This window comes from Passer domesticus, chromosome 1 (assembly GCF_036417665.1).
Source record: "Passer domesticus isolate bPasDom1 chromosome 1, bPasDom1.hap1, whole genome shotgun sequence".
NCBI classification, from domain to species: domain Eukaryota; kingdom Metazoa; phylum Chordata; class Aves; order Passeriformes; family Passeridae; genus Passer; species Passer domesticus.
In genome coordinates this window covers 110,191,484-110,213,532 of record NC_087474.1, presented here as the reverse complement: position 1 = coordinate 110,213,532, position 22,049 = coordinate 110,191,484, and the positions used below count along the sequence as shown (strand labels likewise).

Below are 22,049 nucleotides of genomic sequence, written 5' to 3'. Positions count from 1 at the left end.
TTGAGTGCCAGACAGGAACTTTTCATTTGGCTTTCACAGACTATTCAATGATTCAGAATCTTTTAGGTAAAAGAATTGAGGTGGATTGAAAACTGGCTGAACATCTAGGCCAGAATGGTGGTGATTCTGCACAATGTTTATTTGGAGGTCAGTAACTGCCTCTGTACCTTGGATCAGTACTGTGTCCACTCCTGCTTAACACCTTCATTAATGGTTGGGGTAGAGTGTTCCATCAGGAAGTTTCCTAATGATACAGAACTGGGGGTTCTGAGCAGGAGTGGGTGGTGCATCAGAGAGTTGTGCTGCCATCCAGAGGAATCTTACTGTGTAGGAGAAATGGGCTCGTGGGAATCTCGTGTATTTTCAGCAAGGGGAAGTGCAAAGTCCTGCAGCTGGGCAGGAACAAACATCCAAGCAGCAGTGCAGGCTGGGTTGTGACCAGCTGGGAAAGCAGCTTTGCAGAAAAGGGCCTGGCTCATGCTGAACAACACCAGGTTGATCATGAGCCAGCAAAGTGCCCTTGCTGCAAAGAAGGCCAGTGGTGTCCCAGGCTGCATCAGGAGGAATGTTGCCAGCAGGCTGAGGCAGGTGATCCTCCTCCTCTGCTCAGCACTGGTGAGGCCACAGCTGGAGTGCTGGGTCCAGTTCTGGGCTCCCCAGTACAAGAGAGACATTGACACCATGGAGAGACTCTAGGGAAGGGCCAGGAACACGACAAAGAGCCTGAAATAGCAAAGGTTCAGGGGAATCTTGTTGATGCATAAAAATACCTGAGGAGAGGTTGCAAAGAGGACAGAGCTGGGCTCTTGTAGGTTGTGCACAGTGACAGGACCAGAGGCAGTAGGCACACAGTGAAACACAGGAAGTTCCCTCTGAACAGCAGGAAACATTTTTTTTTTCACTATGAGGATGACCAAGCAGTGGCACAGGTTGTCCAGGGAGGGTGTGGAGTCTCTGTCCTTGGAGATAATTCAAAAGCTGTCTGGGCATGGTCCTGGGCAGCTGGCTCTGGGTGTCCCTGCGTGAGCAGGGTGGGTGACATGGTCTCCAGAGGTCTCTTCCAACCTCAACCATTCTGTGACCTGTGAAAAGCACATGAAGAGCATCATGTCACATCATGGTAAAAGTTGGTTTCTCAACACAACCCCCTAGGAATGTTTCCTAGTCAAACTTTCCGTATACTTCGAGGAAAAAAAGTCATACTGCCCTATGTTCTGATGTAGTGTTCACTTTTTTGGCAATTAGAATAACCTGAAATACAGTGTGTGGTCCCTCTGTTCTAAGGGACAGTTGTGGCATCACTTCACAGAATCAGCTTCAGCTTAGTGAAAGCATTGATCTTCAGACAAATATTTTTATATATGTGTAATAGAAACTTGTTACTATTTAGCAACTGAATCCTCAACAGTCTGTGCAGGGTATTGTCCTTTAGAAAGAGTCAGGTTATACAGGAATTATGCACAATAAATGAGGTTTTCAAAATTTAAACTGCATTACTTTTGTTAGATATAAATGTTAACTAGTGTTTTTACATGCCTAAGTGAGAGCTGTAAAGGGAGGGGAGAACTTTGATTTCATGACCTTTTGTTTCCTCTTAATTCTAGTGAGAAGTTTTGCTGTGCATTTAAGATAGGTTTTATTCTTTTTTAATTTGTAAAGAGGTGACTGCTGAACTGAACACTTTTGTCCTGAAGTGTCCCATCAGTATTCAATTAATTTTCACTTTCCTTACTCTAGATTCTGAAGAAGCTCCATCTGTAAATCCTTCCAGTGTAGATGGGAATGTTGATTCAGAAGCAGAAAAGGACTCTGTAGCCAACAACAGCAAACAAACGGTCCCTAGTAAGGCACCACTTCCATCTGCTCTAGATGAGTATGAATTCAAAGATGATGATGAAGATGAAATGAAAAAAATGGTTGATGACAAACATATTCTTAGAAAAGACCCAAGGAAAGAAGATGAGACTGAAGTTGAAAAGACCAGCTTATTTGTGAAACAAGAAAAAGTTGTCTTTTCAAAATCATTCAAAAACAAAAAGCAGAAACCCTCTAGAGTTCTGTATTCAAGTTCTGAAAGTTCAGATGAAGAAATACTTCAGGACAAGAAAATGGTCGCTCCTTGCTCTGTTTCAGAGACATCAAATTCTGATGTCAGAGTGAAGAAAGAATATATGGTTACAAACGAGCACAAGCAAAAGGGTAAAGTTAAAAGGAAAGTAAAAAATCAAAGCAAAAATAAAGAGAATCAAGAAGTAAAGCAAGAAAAAGAAAATGCTAGAGTAACAAATATAGCTACTTCTGGGTTAGATTCTTTAGATAAAGCTAGAGAGGAAGAAACCTTTAAGAAGTCTTTCACCTCAAAAGAAGATTCTTCTTTACATCTGTTTCATATCACTGCTGGAAAATCTCCAAAGCATCCCTGTGGGTTAAGTGAAAAGCAGTCAACGGCATTAAAGCAAGAAAACACCAAAACTTGCTTATCACCAGGAGGTTCTGAAATAACATTGCAGTCCGAATTGGTTCGGTATGATCACAACACTGATGCTGATTATCTCGTAGAAAGTTCTAGTGGCAAATCTTGCAAGCACAAAGAAAAAAGCAAGCATCATCAAAAGGATTTTCACTTGGAATTAGGTGAAAAATCTAGTCCTAAAATTAAAGAGGAAGATAATAGCTCAACATTTGAAAATTCAGAATATACTTTGAGAAAAATTGACAAGGAAGGTAAAACACTTAAAAAGCATAAATTAAAGCACAAAGAAAGAGAAAAGGAAAAGCACAAAAAGGAACAGGATGGGGAGAGAGAGAAACACAAACATAAAGATAATGTTAAAGAGCTTCAAAGAAGTATTGAGTTTGACAGAGAATTTTGGAAAGAGAACTTTTTCAAAAGTGATGAAAATGATGATACTTTGATAAACACAGAACACGAATCTCTTTCTTCAGACAGAAAATCAAAGCTAGAGAAAACTGTGGCAAAAGAAGATAAGTTAGTTAAGGAGAGACAGTTCCAGAAAGAGAAAAGCATTAAAGATGAGAGAGAAAAAGAGAAGAGCAAAAAGGACAATGAGAAGTTTCTCAAGGATGAAAAAATAAAAGATACAAAAGAAGAAAAAGAAGTTATGCTTGCAGATAAAGAAATTGAATTGTTCTGTTTTGGTGTTAAAGATGAGGCAGCCAGCGTGCATATAGTAGAAAGAGAAACAGATACTGAAAAACAGGAAAAAAATTTAAAGGAAAATAAAGAGAAGGCAGAAAAGCGATTCTCAATCAAAGAAAAAGATTTTGAAAAGATAGAAAGAAAACAAGAGAAAAAGTTAAAGCATGAATATAAAATGGAGAAAGATAAAGCAGAAGTAAATGAAAATGCAGAGAAAGTAAAGGAGAAGTCTGGTTTTCAGCAAGCAGAAAGGTGCCATAAGGAAAATGACAAAGTAAAAAGCGTGGGTGCTCTTAAAAAAGGTGATGACAAGGAAAGAAATAAGGAAAAAACTGATAAGAAGCATGATAAAGAAAAGACTGATAAAGACAGACATTGGGCTGAAAGCAAAGAAAAGCACTGTACTGAAAGAAAAGTCAAACAGTCTGAAAAAGAATCTGAATATACTAAATCAGAAAAAAATAGAACTAAAGAAAAGGAATTTGAAAAAAAAGACAAATCCAAAGACAAGGAGACCTCCTCATCAGCAAGCTCAAAACACATGCAAGAGGAAAGGAGATGCACTATTACTGAAAGTAATAAAACAGTTCATGACAAACTGTCATCTTTGAAAGAAAAACCAAAAGATGATTTGTTGAAAACTCCAGATGGTAGAGAAAAAGATAAAAAAGATAAAGATATAGACAGATACAAAGAGAGGGACAAGCACAAAGATAAACAGCATCAAAGTAGTTTGCTGAAACTAAAACTTGAACATGAGAAACTTAAGCCTAAACCAGCTCCTGCATCGAAAGATGCTCGGCCTAAAGAAAAAAGATTAGTCAATGATGATTTAATGCAAACTAGTTTTGAAAGAATGCTTAGCCTTAAAGATCTGGAAATAGAGCAGTGGCATAGAAAGCATAAAGAAAAAATAAAACAGAAAGAGAAGGAACGTTTGAGAAACCGCACTTGTTCAGAACATAACAAAATGAAGGAAAAACCCAAACACTCATTAGCTGAAGTAAAAGGCAAAGAACTGATTCGTTCAAAAAGTTCTGAGTTGCCAGATGTTTGTATGAAGGAAAAACAGCAGAAAGATGCTACAAGTAATAGATCACAATCACTAGATACAAGAAGTGTCAACGTTGCTAAGGCTTCATTGGTTTTAGATAATTTAAACAGATCCCCCAGATCAGAAAGTGAAAAGATAGGGCTGAGCTCCAGGTCAGTGTCCATGGTTTCTGTTGCGAGTTCTGAGGATTCTTGCCATACCACAGTAACTACTCCAAGGCCTGTAATTGAATATGATTCAGACTTCATGCCAGAAGGTTCTGATTCCCAGATGTCTTTTTCACAGTCACCATTTTTGGCAAGTGCCAAATCACCAGCCCTTGTGGAAAAAGAAGCTGATGGTCTTGCTGAGTTGCCAGATCGCATTAAGCCGCCTTTCACCAACAGGCTCCCTCAAATGTATGTTAGATCAGCATCTGCTGAAGATGTTAAGTTGGTTTTAAATGAGTGTAGGCCTGTTATAGAGGTTCGAAGATGCAGCATGCCTGCTGCAGTTTCTGAACACAGCAAACCGCCTCGAACATCAGAAGAAAACAACCAGAATGCTCTGCCATCAGTTCACACTTACAATAGCACTTCTCCCAAACCAGAACTACTGTGCAGTGCACTTGAAAGAGATTTTCAAAGCAGTGTGGCTGTTCTGCAGTCAAACTTCACATCATCTCCAAATAGAGCTGTTAGCAGCAAGCAGGCAACAACGGGGACAAGTACCATTAAAGATAGTGCTCACATGAGCCCTTCGGAAGACTCTAACATGCATTTAGAACCAGGTAGTCAAAGTGGTGTGACTCAGCAAACCAAACTGTGGGATGTGCCTTTTGACAGACTTAATTCATTAAACAATGACAGCTCAGGTTGTGGTGTACCAGAGCAAGATGCTAAAAGCATTATAACAATGCATAATTCTGAGAGCAGGACGTTAAAAGAGCAACAAGTATCTGAATTTTTGCCTCAGCACCCTGAAATTAAGGGAAGTTCCAGTTCTCAAGAATCTGCATCATTTTTGCCTTCACAGTCGCCTTGTTCTTTACCTATCCAGCCAGTTCCACTTGTGTCAAAACATGTTTCTTTACCAGGCAGTATCAGTCAAGATTCATCATTAGTACAGCAGCAAAATCTAGTTCAGATTGCAACTTCTGCTTTGGAAACAGATGCTACTAATACCAGAGAGCTGGAAAATGCTTTCTTCCCTTCAAACATTAAAAAAACTGATGCACCCATGGTTGTATATTCTGAGAGCTGTGCAAAAGATGTTTCACAGAGCTATGAAAAGGTGAATGATTTACCAGTGATACCATTAGAGAAGGATACTCCTGAAAGTGATAGCAGTTCACAGTTAAATGTGAATTCATGCTCATTCAGTAAAATTGTTTGTAAGAATGCCCTGAATGAAGTGGATGGTAATACAGCAGATACTTCAGATATTAGAAATGAAAAAGACCAACAAGAAAAATTGGTCTCTGTGCATGTTGTTGATAATAAAGCCAATTCTGATCTCTGTGAACTAAGTTCAGGAATGTCAAAGGGAATTACAAATGAATTGGTTAATAAAAGCCCCTGCACTGTAGACAGAGAAAATGTGTTGGGAGATGATCCACCACAGTACTCTTCTACATCTAATTTGGAAAATAGTTCACAACAGATTACCCAGGAAGAGGTGCATAAATACAGCCAAATAGTTAAAGTAGAAGAAGAAGTTGCTGAGGATCAGAAGATGGAACAGCTAGAAGTACCGCAAAGAATTACAAGGAACAGAGCAAATTTGCTTGCTAACCAGGGCAAGCAGAATCCTCTTGGCTGTACACAAACATCAGAAAAAGAGTCTGAATCATCAGCATCTATGAAAGCAAGAATTAGATTAACTGAAGATGATGATGCTCAGGTACATCATCCACGTAAAAGGAAGGTGTCACGTGTGCCTCAGCCTGTGCAAGCAAACCCTTCTTTGCTGCAGGCCAAGGAGAAAACCCAGCAGTCACTGGCAGCTATTGTTGATTCTTTGAAACTTGAGGAGATTCAGCCATACAGTTCTGAGAGAGCAAACCCTTACTTTGAATACTTGCACATAAGGAAGAAAATAGAAGAGAAGCGTAAATTGCTGTGCAGTGTCATTCCTCAGGCACCTCAATATTACGATGAATATGTCACCTTCAATGGCTCCTACCTGCTGGATGGCAATCCCCTGAGCAAGATATGCATCCCAACTGTAAGTAACATGGTATTTCAATATACAGTGCAATAAAAGGCATGTTTTGGTTTTATTTTTTTAACTTCCATATTCTTCCTAACTTGCTTCTGAATATTCTGCTGGAAGCAATAAGTTGACATATGCCAAATTAATATTGATTAGTAGCATCATATTTAAAAGCCCCATTCACTGGAAATACAAACCATGGTTTCACAGTCACTGTAAGACAAACCATGTATGACACCTGTCAAGGGCACACAGACACTCTATTTCAAAGTAAAGCCTTCTCTTTCAGAAGTGAAATAATTATTGAGAGTTTCTCTGAATTTCTGCTGTCAATAATTTTGTTAAAACTAATTAGTCAAAGCTGTTTCATTTGGAGGGGGGTGGACGTGCAGTGCTTCAAAATACCAAATCCATTGCCAAATGTTTTAAGCAGGAGAGTGCCTGCCAGCTATCTCAAAAGCAGCAGATGTAATCTGCTGTGTCCTGGCTTTGTAATCCATCAATCTAAAGTGTTCATAATTTTATTAAATAATGTCAAGGTCTTTTTTTCTTTGTACTGGAGAACATCTGTAGTTCAGAGATACTTGTTTAGGTCTAAGCTCTCAATTTTTGAATGGACAAGTTATGTCAGCTCATCTAAGACAACTCACCTTTACATGAGAGTAAAAAGCTTTAGCTTTTTCCAGTAGAGTTGAGGATTTTTCTGATGAAGAAGTGGACAGAGGTTTAATGTGTAAATTTTAAAATGTTTGCTTCATTATGCAGCTAGTCTTAATTCCCTGTACAAGCTGTTGTTCTCGTTTTTGGGAATGACTAGGCCAGTTACTGTCTGAGGAAAGGTGTGGATAAGATGACCCTTTTGCAAGGTCTGTAGGTGAAGCAGGGTGTATGGTAAGCTTCAGCATGATGTACCAGGCTGTCAGCCTTCCCAAGTCTACAAGTCTTTCTCAGTAGCTGTTGCAGCTTCTGTAACATCTTTATCACAGATAAAGAGGCACAGATTTCTTTTTTTTTTTTTTTAATCTGCCTCTAGTCAAGTACATACTGTTTCCAAGCTACAGCTTACTGCTTTGGCATCACACTTCAGTGCTTAATTTGGGATAAGTGGAAAGTCAAGAAGCATGGAATATATTTTTCCCTGGCTCATCTACTTACTACCTGAGCAATAGAATTCCCAATCATAAATAGCAATGTGTGTGTAGACACCATAAGGAGGACAGAGTTTTTGACTTGATATTAAAGCGCTGCCTTATAGTTACTTCCTGTCTCTATTGCTGTGTATAATAGGAACTCTGCAGTTAATGAAAATAAATTTAGGTGTTGGAGAGCAAAATTTCAGGTAACAGGTTCAGAAAACACCAGAGATGGATGTGTACTTCCTATTCTCAATGGCTTTTAATTAATTGTTGAAAAGAGAAGCCTCTTTTAAAAACGTTGATTAAAATGTAAGTATGTAATTGAAGGATTACAGTTACTGATTTTTGTCTCATTTAGATTTCTGGTTTGCTTCCTTGCGTGTACATGTTCTGATGGTAATTATGTTCTAAACAGTTAATTGTTTTGTACATACTTTGATGGTCCTGAGAGAGAACAGGTAGAACTTTTTATTTCAAGTTCCTAGAAACAAAAAGGAGGAAGATAAATTTTGAGAAGCCAAAATACATTATTAGGAAATTGGAGATTATTTTCATTAGAATTAAAGTGTAAGAAAAAGCATGAGTTTTGCTCTAAATAAGAAGGCACTCTAGGCAATTGAGTTTTGTTTATGTGAAAAATCTCAAATGCAACTAAATACTTTATTTAAATACTGTCACTTGTGTAAATGGACAATCTTGATAAAACTTCTCAGGTTTCTTTTCAGAAAAAAAAATGTTATTTAAACAATCAGTAATATTTCAGATTTAACTTATTGGCAGAATTTGCTTGTATAACAATCTAATGATTTTATTTAGTCACCATTGAAAATCACAGTCATAATAATTCCTGTTACAAATACATAAAAAGGAGGATTGTTAAACCAAGGATAATTTCATTCTCAGAAATGAGTGTTTGTTTCTTGTACACATTGTCCAACAAAGTGAAAATAAAGACTAGGCGTAGTCTCTCTGAAGTGGTGAAATATTAATAAACATGTTGTTACACCTGTAATGCAGAATTTAATAAGCAACTCTAAAATTACCTTTTTGTCGTGTTTGTTTTGCAATTTTTTCCTTCAGTTCTCTAATGCTACTCTGTTAACCAAATTTTTGCCTCATCAATTTACATAGAGAGAAAGTAGATACTCTTTCTTTAATTATTCCTGTGTTACAGATACCCTTTGTGTAGGTCTGTGTGGAGACAGTATATTTAGTCTGACACTCTGAAACTCGGAGTGGTTGGTGTATGGAACAGTGTGTTTACTGTTCTCTGCATTGGAATTTTAATGATGCACTGTAGTTTATCTGATGAACTTCAAACATGCTGTAGGTGGGAACCGGGAGGTAGTGTGCTAAAACCTTGTTTCCACAGCCTTGTATTGTTATTTATAGCCTGGATCACCTAAGGCTGTGAGGATATTCGTGTGTGAATTATGGCTTCCCTCTCACCAGTACAAATACAAAATATAAGGTAGGAGACATCAGGTCAGTTCAAAATAAGAGGAAACAAATCTGAATCTTCTGACAGAGAAATTTCAGTTGTACTTGGCTCTTTTGGCTTTCAGATTGTTCCAAATTCGACAGGGTTCAGTCACCTTTATCTGTATTGTCTCCTGAGAGGAGGTGCCAGGATGATTCACTGCCAGCCTCCAATGGCTATCAGCAGATGTGTTTCTAATAAAGGGGATTCTGTCTGGTCTCCCTGGCATTGCTGTAGAAACTCAAGTAGTAAGATCTAATTTTAGGGGTATTACCAGAAACTTGTTTTCAAAATGCATGAAATAGAGCATTAGAGCAGGCCAGTTGTTTGGATGACACAGAAGAGTGGAGGCACAAATGGGGATTGAAGGTTTATAGAGTGAGGAGTTGATGCTGTAGTTGTAGTTGTTCTGATGCATGCAAGGTCTTGCAGGAAAGTTGCTGATGGATTTTGATGTGTTGGAGATGGGAAGGGCATGCCTTGAACATGAGCTCTGGCCAATCAAACCTGCTCTGATGGCTGGCTCCAGGTGAGGTGGAGCAGAGGCACAAGGCCAAGTTCTGTCTGGCTTTTCTGGGTGAATTCTCAGACTGGGAACAGAGAATTCTCTAAAGCAGGCAGAGCCCCTTTGTTTCCCTCTCTTCTGTATGAAGCCTGGGCCCTTAAGAAAATAGTTTGATGTTTTGGTTATGCAAAAAACAGAGGACCTTTTTTCTGTGGCATTCAGGGTCATGCTCTGTTCTTGCAAGTCCAACTTACATGTTTGTATTTTCCCTACACAGTTTTTTGTGCTCTCTTTAGTAATAGTTTCTTTGATTAGAAGGTCCAAGAGTCTCCTCTAGCTGTTCCTGCCACAAAGCCTTTATGTCAGACTTTTTGGTCTCAAAGAAACCAATTTCCTTTGTCTGAGTCCAGTGCTGTTTCACAAGCTGGGATTTCCAGCAGGTGGTGTGTGACTGCCCGAATCCTGTGTTCAGACTCGTAAGGATCTGAGGCTCACTCTTCCCAAGTTTCCAAGAAGAGAGGAAAAAACAGATAATTCCATAAATAACTGTAACCAAACCTAGTATTTAGCTGTACATTTTGGCAGGTGGTGCTGGGCTGGGCGGGAGTGAAGAGTTTATGAATGTATCCAGTGGCAGTAGGGATCTCTGGAGTCATGGAGACCTGTCAGTGTCGCACAAGTCTGAACATAATCTGTGTTCAGGGCTGAACATAATCTGCTGAAACAGTGTTCTACACATTTAGATAGAAGTCCACACAGCTCTGCTGTCTAGATGATCAGCTGCTTGTCAGGTTATTTCTGTGATGTTGATTCTTATTTCTGTTGCACAATTAAACTGTCTGTAAACTTAAGGGAATAACATTTTTAAATATTTGAAATGTAGTAACATTACAAGAGTGAATGGCTTCAAACTGAGAGGGCAGGTTTAGATTAGGTAGTAGGAAAAAAATCTTCACTGTGAGAGTGGTGAGACGCTGGAGCAGGTTGCCAAGAGAAACTGTGGATGCCTCATCCCTGGAAGTCTTCAGTGCCAGATTGGATGGGGCCTTGAGTAACCTGGTCTAGTGGGTGGCATCCCTGCACATGGCAGGGGGCTTGGAACTCGATGACCCCTGAGGTCCCTTCCTACCCAGACCATTCTGTGATTCTGTGAAATTGTTCAAGTGATATGGATGCTTGCCAGCTCTGAAATTTTTATTTCTGGAAAATCCAGGTGCGTAAACCCAAAGCTTATTTAGGTACTCTGACTTGCTTCTTATCTGTGCTTTTCTGTAAGCAAAATAATGGAGACTTTGGGAGACTTTTGGGTTTATTAAAATTAAAGCTTGATAGTATTTACAAGCATCTTGTCTTATTTTATTGAAAGATGTGACAGCACTATTGTACTCTACCATGAATGCAAAGTGTTCAGGAAAAACTAGACTATAGGGGTGTATTTGTTTTTAATACTGATGTTTTACACACAATGGCATATGCCATAAACATTACACAAAATGGCATATGCCATAAACATTACTGGTTTGAGAGCCAAACTGTTTTCACTAAGAAAAATTAAGTGTATCTTGTTCTGTAGTTTGAAATGTGAAGGAGTTGAATGTCATTTTATACTATATAATAATTTAAGGAATGAACTGCAATCAGTTATTCTGTAATTCCAGAGACACTGGCTAACTTCCTGTTGGGAAAAAAAATGTCCTGAAGTAATTTTCCAATATAATGCTAATTGAAGTATTTCTGGTAGATAAATCACTTCATTACTGGAATGTATAGGTGCAAGATTGATACTAATAATCTAGTTCAACCTACACTGTGTCTGTATTCCATAACATAACAGGTTTATTGCTTCTTAACAGTTGAAAGATATATTTTATTGAAAAGAGCTATTTATCTTTCTGCTTGTGTTAGGTATGAGGTAGGGTATAGTAACTGCAGGTACTCAGAGTTGTGGTTTTTGGGTATCAGTGGTAGTGGGCAGTGTTTCATGTAGTTTGAGTGGGTCTTTGCAGAGCAGTATCAGTGCTCTTGCATCTGTCAGGTGTGAAAACCCATGCTGAACTGTCATATAGAACTGGCATAAAGGAAAATAAACTTTGGGTGGGTTCTTAAAACTCCCAAGATGTTTACTAGTTATTTCTCAAATGGTGTCTGATTTCTGCAGTTGCCAGGAGGGCTCCAGGTGCCTTGTCAGTGTTTTTGGTACAGCTCAGACCAGACAGTAATTCTGGCTGTTTACTATAATTGGCTGAAGATGCAAAATGTTTATAGTATAGCAAATCAGTAACAGCATTGATATGTCACTCAAGTCTATTTGATTTTTTTTTAATTATTTTATTTTTAAGGAATAAGTTTTAAAAAAAATTATTTGAATAACTGACAGGAAGGAAAACTTTTTCAAGCTACTGTCTGGGTCACTAGTCTACTTTTTGTGCTTTCTTGTGTTCTGTGTGATTGCAAGATTAGGAGTATGGTTGGTTATCTTTTGTGCAGTGTTAAATGCTGTTGCCATTGTGTGACTATATCAGGTGGTTTGGGGTTTTTCTAGCAATACTTTTCTTTTTTTTACTTTTTTCTTGCATTTTGCTAGGCAGTTTTTATCTTCTCAAAATGAACAGCTGTGCTTTAAAGGATCTTCAAAACAGGAAGCAAGCTGTATTCCTACTGTATTCTACAGTGTAGCCTTTTTTAAAAAAGCAGCTATGGAATGCTGATAATGACTGGTTAAAAGCTCTAAACAGCTTGAAACGCTGTTTTCACTTGTGTTTATTAATTTTATGGTATGGAATCCTTAAAACCTTTTACTGCAAACACATTGAATTCACATAATTAATGGAGAGTAAAAAGTAAAATTATTTTTCTTTAAAAATGTCTCACTTATTGTTTCTTGGGGTTTTTTTTGATAGATTGCATAAGCAATGCTAAACATGTTAAATACACACTCACTATATTATTTATAAAACTTTTTCCACAGATTACACCACCTCCATCACTGTCAGACCCACTTAAGGAGCTGTTTAAACAACAGGAGGTTGTAAGGATGAAACTACGTTTGCAGCACAGTATTGAAAGGGTGAGACTAATTTATTTTTTATGTCCTGGATTTAAGCTTTAGGATTTTTTGCCTTTTCAATGAACAGACTACATTTTTCTTAATTTAACAATGTTTAGAAGTAATCTTCTTTCTATCCAAATTTATTAATTGGAGAAACTTGGAAGCAGGGTGGGGAAATGGTTTGAGCAGCTGTTTGCAGAACTCTCAAGTTGGTGAGACAACAGCTTTTTCCTGTTAATTGCTCTGAGTTGTGTCCCAGATTTATCTTAGAGGCAGAAGCTTCACACTGTAGTTTAGAAAGCTAATGATGATTGTAGACTTCAGAACCAAATTGACTGAGTTAAAAGAATTGAAGATATAGTAAATTCTGTATTGAGAGGAGACACGTGTGGCTCTAAGACTGAAACATGTTTGGCAATATTCTGCTCAGAAACTACGTAAAATTATATTAGAGCTGCACCTGTAGGCATCACTGATTTTGAATACAGAAATAGAGAAAATATTCCTGGTTTAGGAGTATTCTTTAGTTTTAGGTTGCCCCTTTTCCTTGGTAACGTAGCTTTAGATGCCAGTATCATGAGCCAGATAGCTTGTGGGCACAGGCAGGGCCCCTTTCTGACATGGATGTATCATAAGGATTTCCACATTGTTATACTGCCACATCAAACCCAGTGTGATACTTTTTCAATTGACAATTTCAATGTGACTTAACAAACCCAGCTGAGGGAGGGGTTTTACTTGAATTTAGTATTTCAGGGAAGAGTATAAAATAAGAAGCACAGAAATTGTAAACATGGTTCAAGTTCTGAGTGAAAAGAAATCAGTTGCAACTAAAAATATTGTGGCCAGCAGAGTGAAGAAGGAGATTCTGTCCCTCTGCTCTGGTGAGACCACCCCCATCCCCAAGTGCTGCATCCAGCCTTGGGGTCCCCAGAAGAAGAAGGACATGGACCTGTTGGAGTGAGTCCAGAGCAGGGCCAGGAAACTGATGAGAGAGGTGGAGCACCTCTTCTTTGGAGAACAGACTGGGAAGGCTGGACCTGTTCAGCCTGGAGAAGAGAAGGCTCCAGGGAGACTCCATTGGGGCTTTTCAGTATTTAAAGGGGCTTATAAAAAAGAGGGAGAGTGACTTTTAACACAGGCAGATAGTGATAAGACAAGGGGAGGTACAGCTGCAAACCAAAAGAAGAGAAATTTATATTAGATATTAAGAAGAAATTCTTTTTTGTGAGGTGAAGAGGCACTGGAACAGGTTGCCCAGAGCTGTGGATGTCACATCCCTGGCAGTGTTCAGTGCCAAGGCTGTGTGGAGCCTGAGCAAACTGGTCTAGTGGAGGATGTTCTTGCCCACAGCTGGGGTTTGTAGATAGATAATCTTTAAGGTCCATTCCAGCACAGACTCTGATTCTAACCAAAGAAAAGGTGGTCCTTTTGTCTGAAAAACAGGAAATATATTATAATATGATAATGTGCCTTCTTTTATTTTGGTAAAAATTAGAGTAATTTTATTGTAGAGCGGTAAACACATACAAACATTCTTCTGTGTCTTAAAAAATTGTGCATATTCCTGGTTATTTTGTTCATATAAGCTGTTCTTCAAATGAAATCCACTTTATACAACTGTAAGTCAAATTTTGTCAAGTGAGTTGTATTTTTCTTGTCTCCCTTTAGGAAATAATAATGCAGATGTGAATTTAGGGAGTTACTGCATGTTGTTTTTAAAAGAATTATCCTGCAAATAATGTATTTCAGCTTTCATTTGCTTGGCCACTGTGCCTGGAGTAAAAGGCTTCATACAGTTAACATTCACAAATCTGTATCCCAACCCTGTGCTCCTCCTACCTTTAATCTTTCACCACCCTCATTAACCAGGACTTGGCTCAGTAAGTGGAAACATTCAGCCATCACTGGAGGCTGGAGCTAAGGAGAAGGTGTTTGCAGTTCTGACATCCATGGGACACTCTTTGCATCATCAAATTGAAATTTCGTATTTGATTAGAAGAACAACCTCTCCTACCTTCAGCAGCTCATTTCTCACAGTGTTCAAAAGTGTAAGCCCTGAAATGTTTAAATTAGTGGACATTTTTATGAGTGTTTGACTTACTAAATGTATATCTGTATGTTGATGTCTTAACTAGGAAAAGCTTATTGTGTCTAATGAGCAAGAGGTTTTACGTGTTCACTACCGAGCAGCCAGGACCTTGGCTAATCAAACTCTGCCCTTCAGTGCCTGCACTGTGCTGCTGGATGCTGAGGTGTACAACGTGCCTCTGGATGCTCAGGTAAAGATCTGTCCTTCACAGCTTCAGACCAAAAGGGTCTTGCTAGCCTGGCTCCCTCATTCAGAGGGAATTCTGTTCCCACAGCAAAATTGTCATTGATTTGCCTGGAATTAAAATTATACCTGCTTTAAATTGTTGCTTGTATTTGGCCTCATTTGGGTAATGGGAGGATATGTGGTTTTTCTGGTTTGTGGTATGTCTGGTTTGCTTTCACCTCCAGGAATTATGAGATGCATAAAATAAGAAAATTCCTCTGCTGATTTTTTTACAAAAAACAGATTTCAGTCATAAACAGAACATGTTTTTGAAGCTTACGAATACAGCTTAAACAAGAGCAAAGAAATTATCAGCATAGAAGATGACATCTATCAGTAATCCAGATAATTGGAATGCAGTAGTGTGTGAAGAGATGAAATTGGTTTATGAAAACGTATCCACATTATACTTTGCTCCTCTGTACAAGGTAGTCACTAGAACTGTACCATAAAAAACAGGTGATCAACAGTGAAATGTTGAATGCTGCCAGATGAAATAACCTTTTTCAAAATTACTTCAGGCTGTATTTGACTTTCTTGTGCCCTGTTATTTACCTGTTCAATGTGAGTATTTAGTCCTGATTAAAACATACAAAAATAAGAAATGTGCTTCACAATCTGTGTATGTTGTATGGACTGTCACTCAAAAGTTGGCTGCAGCTGTATCTCTGAGAGAAAATAATCTCATGGTGTTGGTATGTTGTGGACAGTTTTTCCAAGTAACAATCACAGAACCAGCCTTTGACACCTGTTAGAGTGGCTGTGAGAAGCACATAATGCAAGGAGGAAATGTTGATGTTTTGGGTGTAATAAAAGTGTTGATGCATTGGATGTTGGGCATTTTAAAATGAAACACATACATTTCCATCATGTGAGAGATTTCACATTAGTTCTGCAGCCCTTTATGGAATTATTGGAGTTTCCAGTGTTTCTTCAGTCAGTTCTTCAGTCAGCTACTTTTTTCCCCAGTTTTTAAAGAACTAGACCTATGCCCAACGAGGTGATTCAGCAGGAGATAGCAGTTTATGGAGACTGTATTGTTGTCTCATTTTAAGCTTCATGCAGATAAATTTTTAAAGCATCATTTCCTTATTACTTCTAACTGATAGGGAAAACATTTTTCTCTTCCAAAATTTGGAATATCCTTTTCTTTATTTCTGCTCCAGTTCATAGGCCTTGAGCTTTTCAGAGATGAGGAGTAAATGAGTTGTGCACAAAACTGCATTTTTGTACTTAACATTTTGCAATTCATTTTAAGTAAGCTGATTCCCTATTTTAATTTTGTGAAACAAAAGGAATCTTTGTTGTTGGGGGAGAAGTTGAGGTGTGGTGCATGCTCCCCAAGTATTGCCATTTTTTTGACCATCTATATAATAAGAGCAGTAATAAAATGCCTCTCCTTCCCCCTCACTACTTCAACAGCTTTGTGTTTCAGTCTGTGGCGATTTTTCTTAGGAAATTACATTGCATATAATGTTCAGCAAATTATGATATAAATTTTTATATCATTGAAATCAATGACATAAAACTACCAGCTTGATGGTTTGATTAAAATTTGTTTAATGGGAAGAATGTAGATGCATAAGAAAACATTGTCTTGTAATGCATCCTGCCATTTTCCTGTTACCTCATTAACAAATACTGATTTTGTTATCCAGAAAGGTCAATCTTTGCACATTTGGTTGGGCTTCTTTTTGTTCCTTCTGCTACAGTGTACAAATTCCTGCAGTGTCTTCTCTCTGAAAGAGGAACAGCAGCTTCTTGTATTTAGTGGTTATCATTTAAATGTTAGATTGGCATAGTCTGGCTTTAGGACTATGCATAGTGTATATCTAGTTTTTCACAGTGGGCAGATGTGACATTCCAAATCCTTTTGAAAAAGTCGGAATTAAAAAAAAAAACCTATTTCATTAAGCAGGACGTAATTAGGTCTGCTCAATTTTTTAATCTCCTTTTGGGGATTCTGATGGCAGAAATATTTTTTAATGGCTTTCAATACTTGTGTAGTCAGTTAAATGAGGCTGCTTAATTTTTCTTTATTAATGTTTTTGCTTTTCCCTGAGGGATATTGATTTGATTTGTTACTGAATTTTAAAGAGGAAAAAAGAGAGACAGTAATTTTGTGGAAGGATCTTTTATTAGTTAAGACTTTAAGGTGTAAATCCTTAAGCTTCCCATTCTAAATTTCAAAACCAGAGCAGAGTAAATAGCTTGAGGAAATCTGAAAGTACCCATTTTTAGTGAGCAGCTGGGTCACAGTGGAAGTGTTGGTCAACATACTTTCATATACCTTTGTACTTTTAATCTGTTTTTCCGTGGAAAGCAGTGTTTGTGGGATTGTTTACTGTTTATGTCCCACAGAGTAGGTTTTGTGTTTTGTGTTTCAGATTGAATCATCAACTCTGAATAAATTTTTGTTTTTTGCAGACTGATGACAGCAAAACATCGGTGAGGGATCGATTTAATGCAAGACAGTTCATGTCTTGGCTGCAGGACGTTGATGATAAATTTGACAAATTAAAGGTACAGTTCTTGGTTTTGCCACTTTAAGAAAAAAAGAAAAAAAACAAAATTAATGTCAGCATAAAGATGAGATTAATAAAGAGTAGATTTGTGTGCAGTATCACGGGTTTCTGTGGAGGCAACACAAAGGAAGGTATATCAGTATAGAAAAAACCTAACTTTTGTTGCTGTGTAGTATAAGGGAATATTCTGAAAATTTCTAAACATATACTGGGGGAATTATTTACTATCACCAGAGAGGCTCTTAGAGATATTTCCTGTGTTCAAACTTGTTGCAATAATATTTTTTTCAAATACTTCAATAACTTCTTTCTTGATTTTAAACCAGACGTGCCTTTTGATGAGGCAGCAGCACGAAGCAGCAGCGCTGAACGCGGTGCAGAGACTGGAGTGGCAGCTGAAACTGCAAGAGCTTGATCCTGCTACGTACAAGTCCATCAGCATTTATGAAATCCAGGAGTTTTATGTTCCTCTTGTTGATGTTAATGATGACTTTGAACTGACACCCATATGACAGCCAGCACTGTCTGGCTCGCCCCTCCCCGTGGACAGCTAGAGACTGAGGTGCAGTGATGCACAAAGGTTTTTTTTCTTTTGAGACAGAGCACTTAATTCTGTGGAATACTACCTCTCTCCATAATTGAGGTGTTCCTGCAGAGAAGTGTGGCACAGACACTTGTTCAAACACAGAAGATGGATGCTGATTTTAAATTCAGATTCCCAGTAACTGCTGTTATCTGTGTTTTAAAATTGCCTGTAGCTTTAGGGCTTATTGCTGAAAAATATGACAAAAGCTGGTGAGTTTACAGCGCTGGAAGCTGTTAATAACTAAAACATCCACCAAAAAGCAAGCGATACTTAAAATCTGCTATAAAGCTTTGTATTATGATACTTCAGTAACAGTTGAACTCCCACAGAAAAATGATGAGAAAGCCTGTGGAAGAAAGTATAAGACTTGGAGGAAAAGAATCAATCTTATTATGTTTTGTAAATTACTGTACAGATTTCTTTTTGGAAAAAGATGTAATATTGTCTTCATTTTTAAATAATTTATTTTATACATATTGTGCAAATGTAAATAGTCTTGTAATTAATGTTCAAACCTGTATAAAATAGATATTTTAACTGTAAAACTGTTTTTGTCTAATGTTTTATTGGACCAAAGTTGTCGTTTCTATTGAGTGTAGTGTGTTCCTGGTTGGCAGTTCCTTTTTGTAAGGCATGCGTTTCATTTAGCTGCTTGTTCCATCACCATAACTGTAAGAGGATTGAACTGTATTGCATGCTCCACAGGACTCTGAACTCCTTCCCTTCAATAACTGATACCTAAACTGTTGTAATATTTACAGAATCATACTTCATATTAGTCTGCTGTTGTAATGCCATACCTATGACTTCCTATACTGAAAATATTTTTGTGTAAAACAAAAAAACCCTTTTGCTCTTATATGGTGGTCTCGTAATAGAGCCTATTTTTTCCAACAAAATGCCTTTGAATTAAAATTCTTAAATTGTATATTGTCTATTTTAATATTAATCTATGGAAGGGATATGTAAATAGTTGTAAATATAATACTTAATAAATTTTATTGGTCATGTTATTAGTTGGAATTTCTTAGTTTTGGAACACTTGATACATGAAACCTTAGCATTCCTGGAATCTATAAAAAGACTCAATGGAAAAGGTAAAAAAATTGCTCCATGTTGTGAAATTTAATGCTTTTTTATTCTTAGCACTGTTAATGAGCAGACAGTTAATTATTTATTAGTAGGAGGTTACAGATATTCATGAAAAAGATTTGTTACCCTCCAGGCCATAAATTATTCAAGAATGTTTGAGATCTGATGTCTGTGAAATTATTTCTGAAGGAAATGAGGCTTGGACAGGACAGCTGGTTACTCAGAGTAAGAGATTTAAAATCCTTGGTTTTGAACTGATTTTTAATGACTAGGTGAGCTGCCACAGAGAACTGATATTCCTGGTGCTTGTGTGAATGTCCAGGGAGCATTTCCTGGGGCAGAGGGCAGACGGGCAGTGAACAAGAGCCGCTGTGGGCAGCAGACTCCTTCCATCTGCACATCACTGCTAGTGCCAGTTTAGAATGGACAGTAACTCAAGCACAGTAAAGCCAATTCATATGTAGTTCCTGCCCTGTAACTTTTTTTTTTTCACTTTTAATTTGTTTTAATACCTGTGGAAGGAGAAGTTGTTCCTGCTTTTATTAAAGGAATATCTTCCTGACCTCATTCAAAATTGAAACTGTTGAGGAAAAAGCAGATTTCTTCTCAAAGTTAAATACTCTTCTGAACACAGCTGTAAAATCTTAAAATGCAGCAGAAATTTGTTTTATCTGCTTGAAAAGATGAGGGAAAATGTATAAAGGTGCAAGGTGTTAACTAGTAAGTGGGGACAAGTTACTTCTATCAGACACTTGATAGAGTAGTAAAAAGTAATAGATGACTGGAAGTGGCAGAAATACATGATAAAAGTAATTAAGAGGCTGGCAAAAAGAACAGAAACTAAACTGGGTTTTAGAAGTCTTGGCTGTGTTAGAAAAAAAGTGTGTGACAAAAATACTTGGTGTGCAGGAGACAAGAAAAATATTTTGGCAGTATCTTGTAAGGAGATCTGAAGACAGATGTTTCTTAGCATTAGCCTGGCTCTTCTTTATAAGAAGAAACAATTTCCCAGTCTGTGCAAGTTTTTACAATTGCAACTTCTTAGTAAGTTTTATTGCTCCAAGTTGTTTCAGTCCCATAGATAATGGTCTCTTGGCTTCTCTGATTTGAATCCAAGGTTTGTTCCGATTGGGGTTTTTTTTGTTGTTGTTTTGGTTTTTTCCCGACTTTACTCTGTGGCGTGATATCTCGTGTGTTGTTTAAGGACACCGGCCTGTGGATTTACCTCCACAGAGTGGCGGGAGCTGGGAAGAAGGGATGAGACGGAACACGGCAGTAACGCGTTGGTGCAATGGCCCTGTTTTCCTCGCCGGGGTCTCGCTGCTCCTGGGAAGCCCGAGAGCTACTCTGAGTTTCTGGGTACCCAGCCAGGATCCTCTTGTGTTTATCTTCTAGGGACCAAACTTGTTACCTTGGTCCCTTGGAGCTTGGCACGTGGGAGGATGAAGCCGCCGTCCAGCCGTGTTTTAGAGGTCCTGGGAGAGGTTGTCGGGAAGCCCAGGGTCCCTTCCCGATGCCAGCTGCCCCTGCCGTCCCCCGGGCACCTGCACCTTCTCAGCCAGCGGGGAAGTGCATCGCGTTCCTGCTGGCGCTTCCAGCGGCGCTGCCCCCAGTTCCTTTTCTCCCGTCTCCCTCCGGCACGGCAGCGCTGCCCCGTGGCCCTCTGCTCCCCGCAGCCCCCACTCGGCGAGACCCCCGCTGCTCCCGCCCGGCTGCCTCTCCTGCCCGCACAACCCCGGGTTTCGCACCCGGCTTGCCGGGGGATATTCCCTCGTCCTGCCCTGAAGAAGCCCCTCCGGAGGCAGTGGCGGCAGCTTTTGTCCCGTCCCGCTAGGCAGGGTCCGGCGGCAGCTCCCGTTCCCCGGCCCCTGCCTCCTCCTCCTCCTCCTCCTCCTCCTCCCGCCCCGCTCCGCGCAGCCGCCGCCCGCCGGGGCGGAGGGTCCCGGGGGGAGGGTCCCGGCGCCTGACGGTGCCCCGAGGCGGGGCGATGATGCGAGGCCGCCGCCTCCGCGCTGCCTGCGGCCGAGGGGGGAGCAGTGGGACGAGGCGCGGGGTTGCTGCCGCTGCCGCCGCCGCCTCCGGAGCAGCGAGAGCCGCCTGCGGAGCGCGGGGTGCCCGGCCCGGGGCCGCCCGGTGAGCGCCGCCGGGGGGGGCGCGGGGGGCGGCCGGGATGGAGCCGGTGCCTGGGGAGGAGGAGGTGGAGAAGGCGGAGGAGCCGTGGCTGCTTCTTTGTGGCAGGAAAGTTTCGGTGCGGCTCGGCGCGGCCGCCCCGCTGCCTGCGTGCCTGCCCGAGGAGGAGGAGGAGGAGGAGGAGACCCGCTCCCCGTGCGGGGCCCCGCCTGCCCCGGGCCGCTTCGGCGGGGGGTGTTCTCCCACATCTCCCTCCTTGTCACCGGCCTCCCGGCCCCTGGCAGTGCCATCTTTGGGGCCCGGCCCTCTCGGGAGCTGCGGCGGGGACGCGGAGCCGAGCGCGGGTCGATCGGCTGGAGGGGTTTTTGGGGAGTTTTCCCCCCGAGTGCGATCCCGGCGGAGCGATGCTGAGCCGGTGCCGCCGGGTGGGCTGCGGGAGAGGGGGGGCGGCGGGCGGGGGTCCTGCTCCGGGGGGCGCCGCGCCGGATAAAATCTGGGAAAGCAGCGGCGGTGAATCGGACCTGGAGCGGCGGGAAGGGGCACCCGGACCCCGTGCGCGCCCCAGGGGTGCCCGTGGAGGCGGCATCGCTGGGCGCCGCTGCTCGGGACCCTTTATGTAAGGCAGCCCCGCGGCCGAGCCGTGCGGGAGCACGCCCGGATCGCTCCCCTCGCAGGCAGCGTGCTCGCCCGGCTCCCGCGCCCGGGATGCGGCGCCGCTGGAAGGAAGCGTTCTGGGCTCCGGATGGCAGGGAGGGAAGCGGTGAGGGAAGAGATCCCGTGTTCTCCGTGCGTGCCCCCGCGCCTTGCAGGGGGGTCTCCCCA

At 40.5% G+C, this 22,049-nt stretch overlaps 1 protein-coding gene across 4 annotated transcripts in view; it reads left to right on the top strand.

Annotated features, from left to right (window-relative positions):
• The window catches only part of ANKRD12 (ankyrin repeat domain 12), a 58,650-nt gene extending 39,632 nt beyond the window's left edge, over positions 1-19,018 (top strand). For all 4 annotated transcript variants that reach the window (XM_064433599.1, XM_064433615.1, XM_064433604.1 and 1 more), the window contains 5 exons: positions 1,738-6,419; positions 12,497-12,595; positions 14,716-14,859; positions 17,322-17,417; positions 17,746-19,018. In XM_064433599.1, the coding sequence (XP_064289669.1) occupies positions 1,738-6,419; positions 12,497-12,595; positions 14,716-14,859; positions 17,322-17,417; positions 17,746-17,931 (5,207 nt within the window). In that variant the 3' untranslated portion in view covers positions 17,932-19,018. The remainder of the gene's footprint in view (positions 1-1,737; positions 6,420-12,496; positions 12,596-14,715; positions 14,860-17,321; positions 17,418-17,745) is intronic.
• Positions 19,019-22,049: the final 3,031 nt, after the last annotated feature.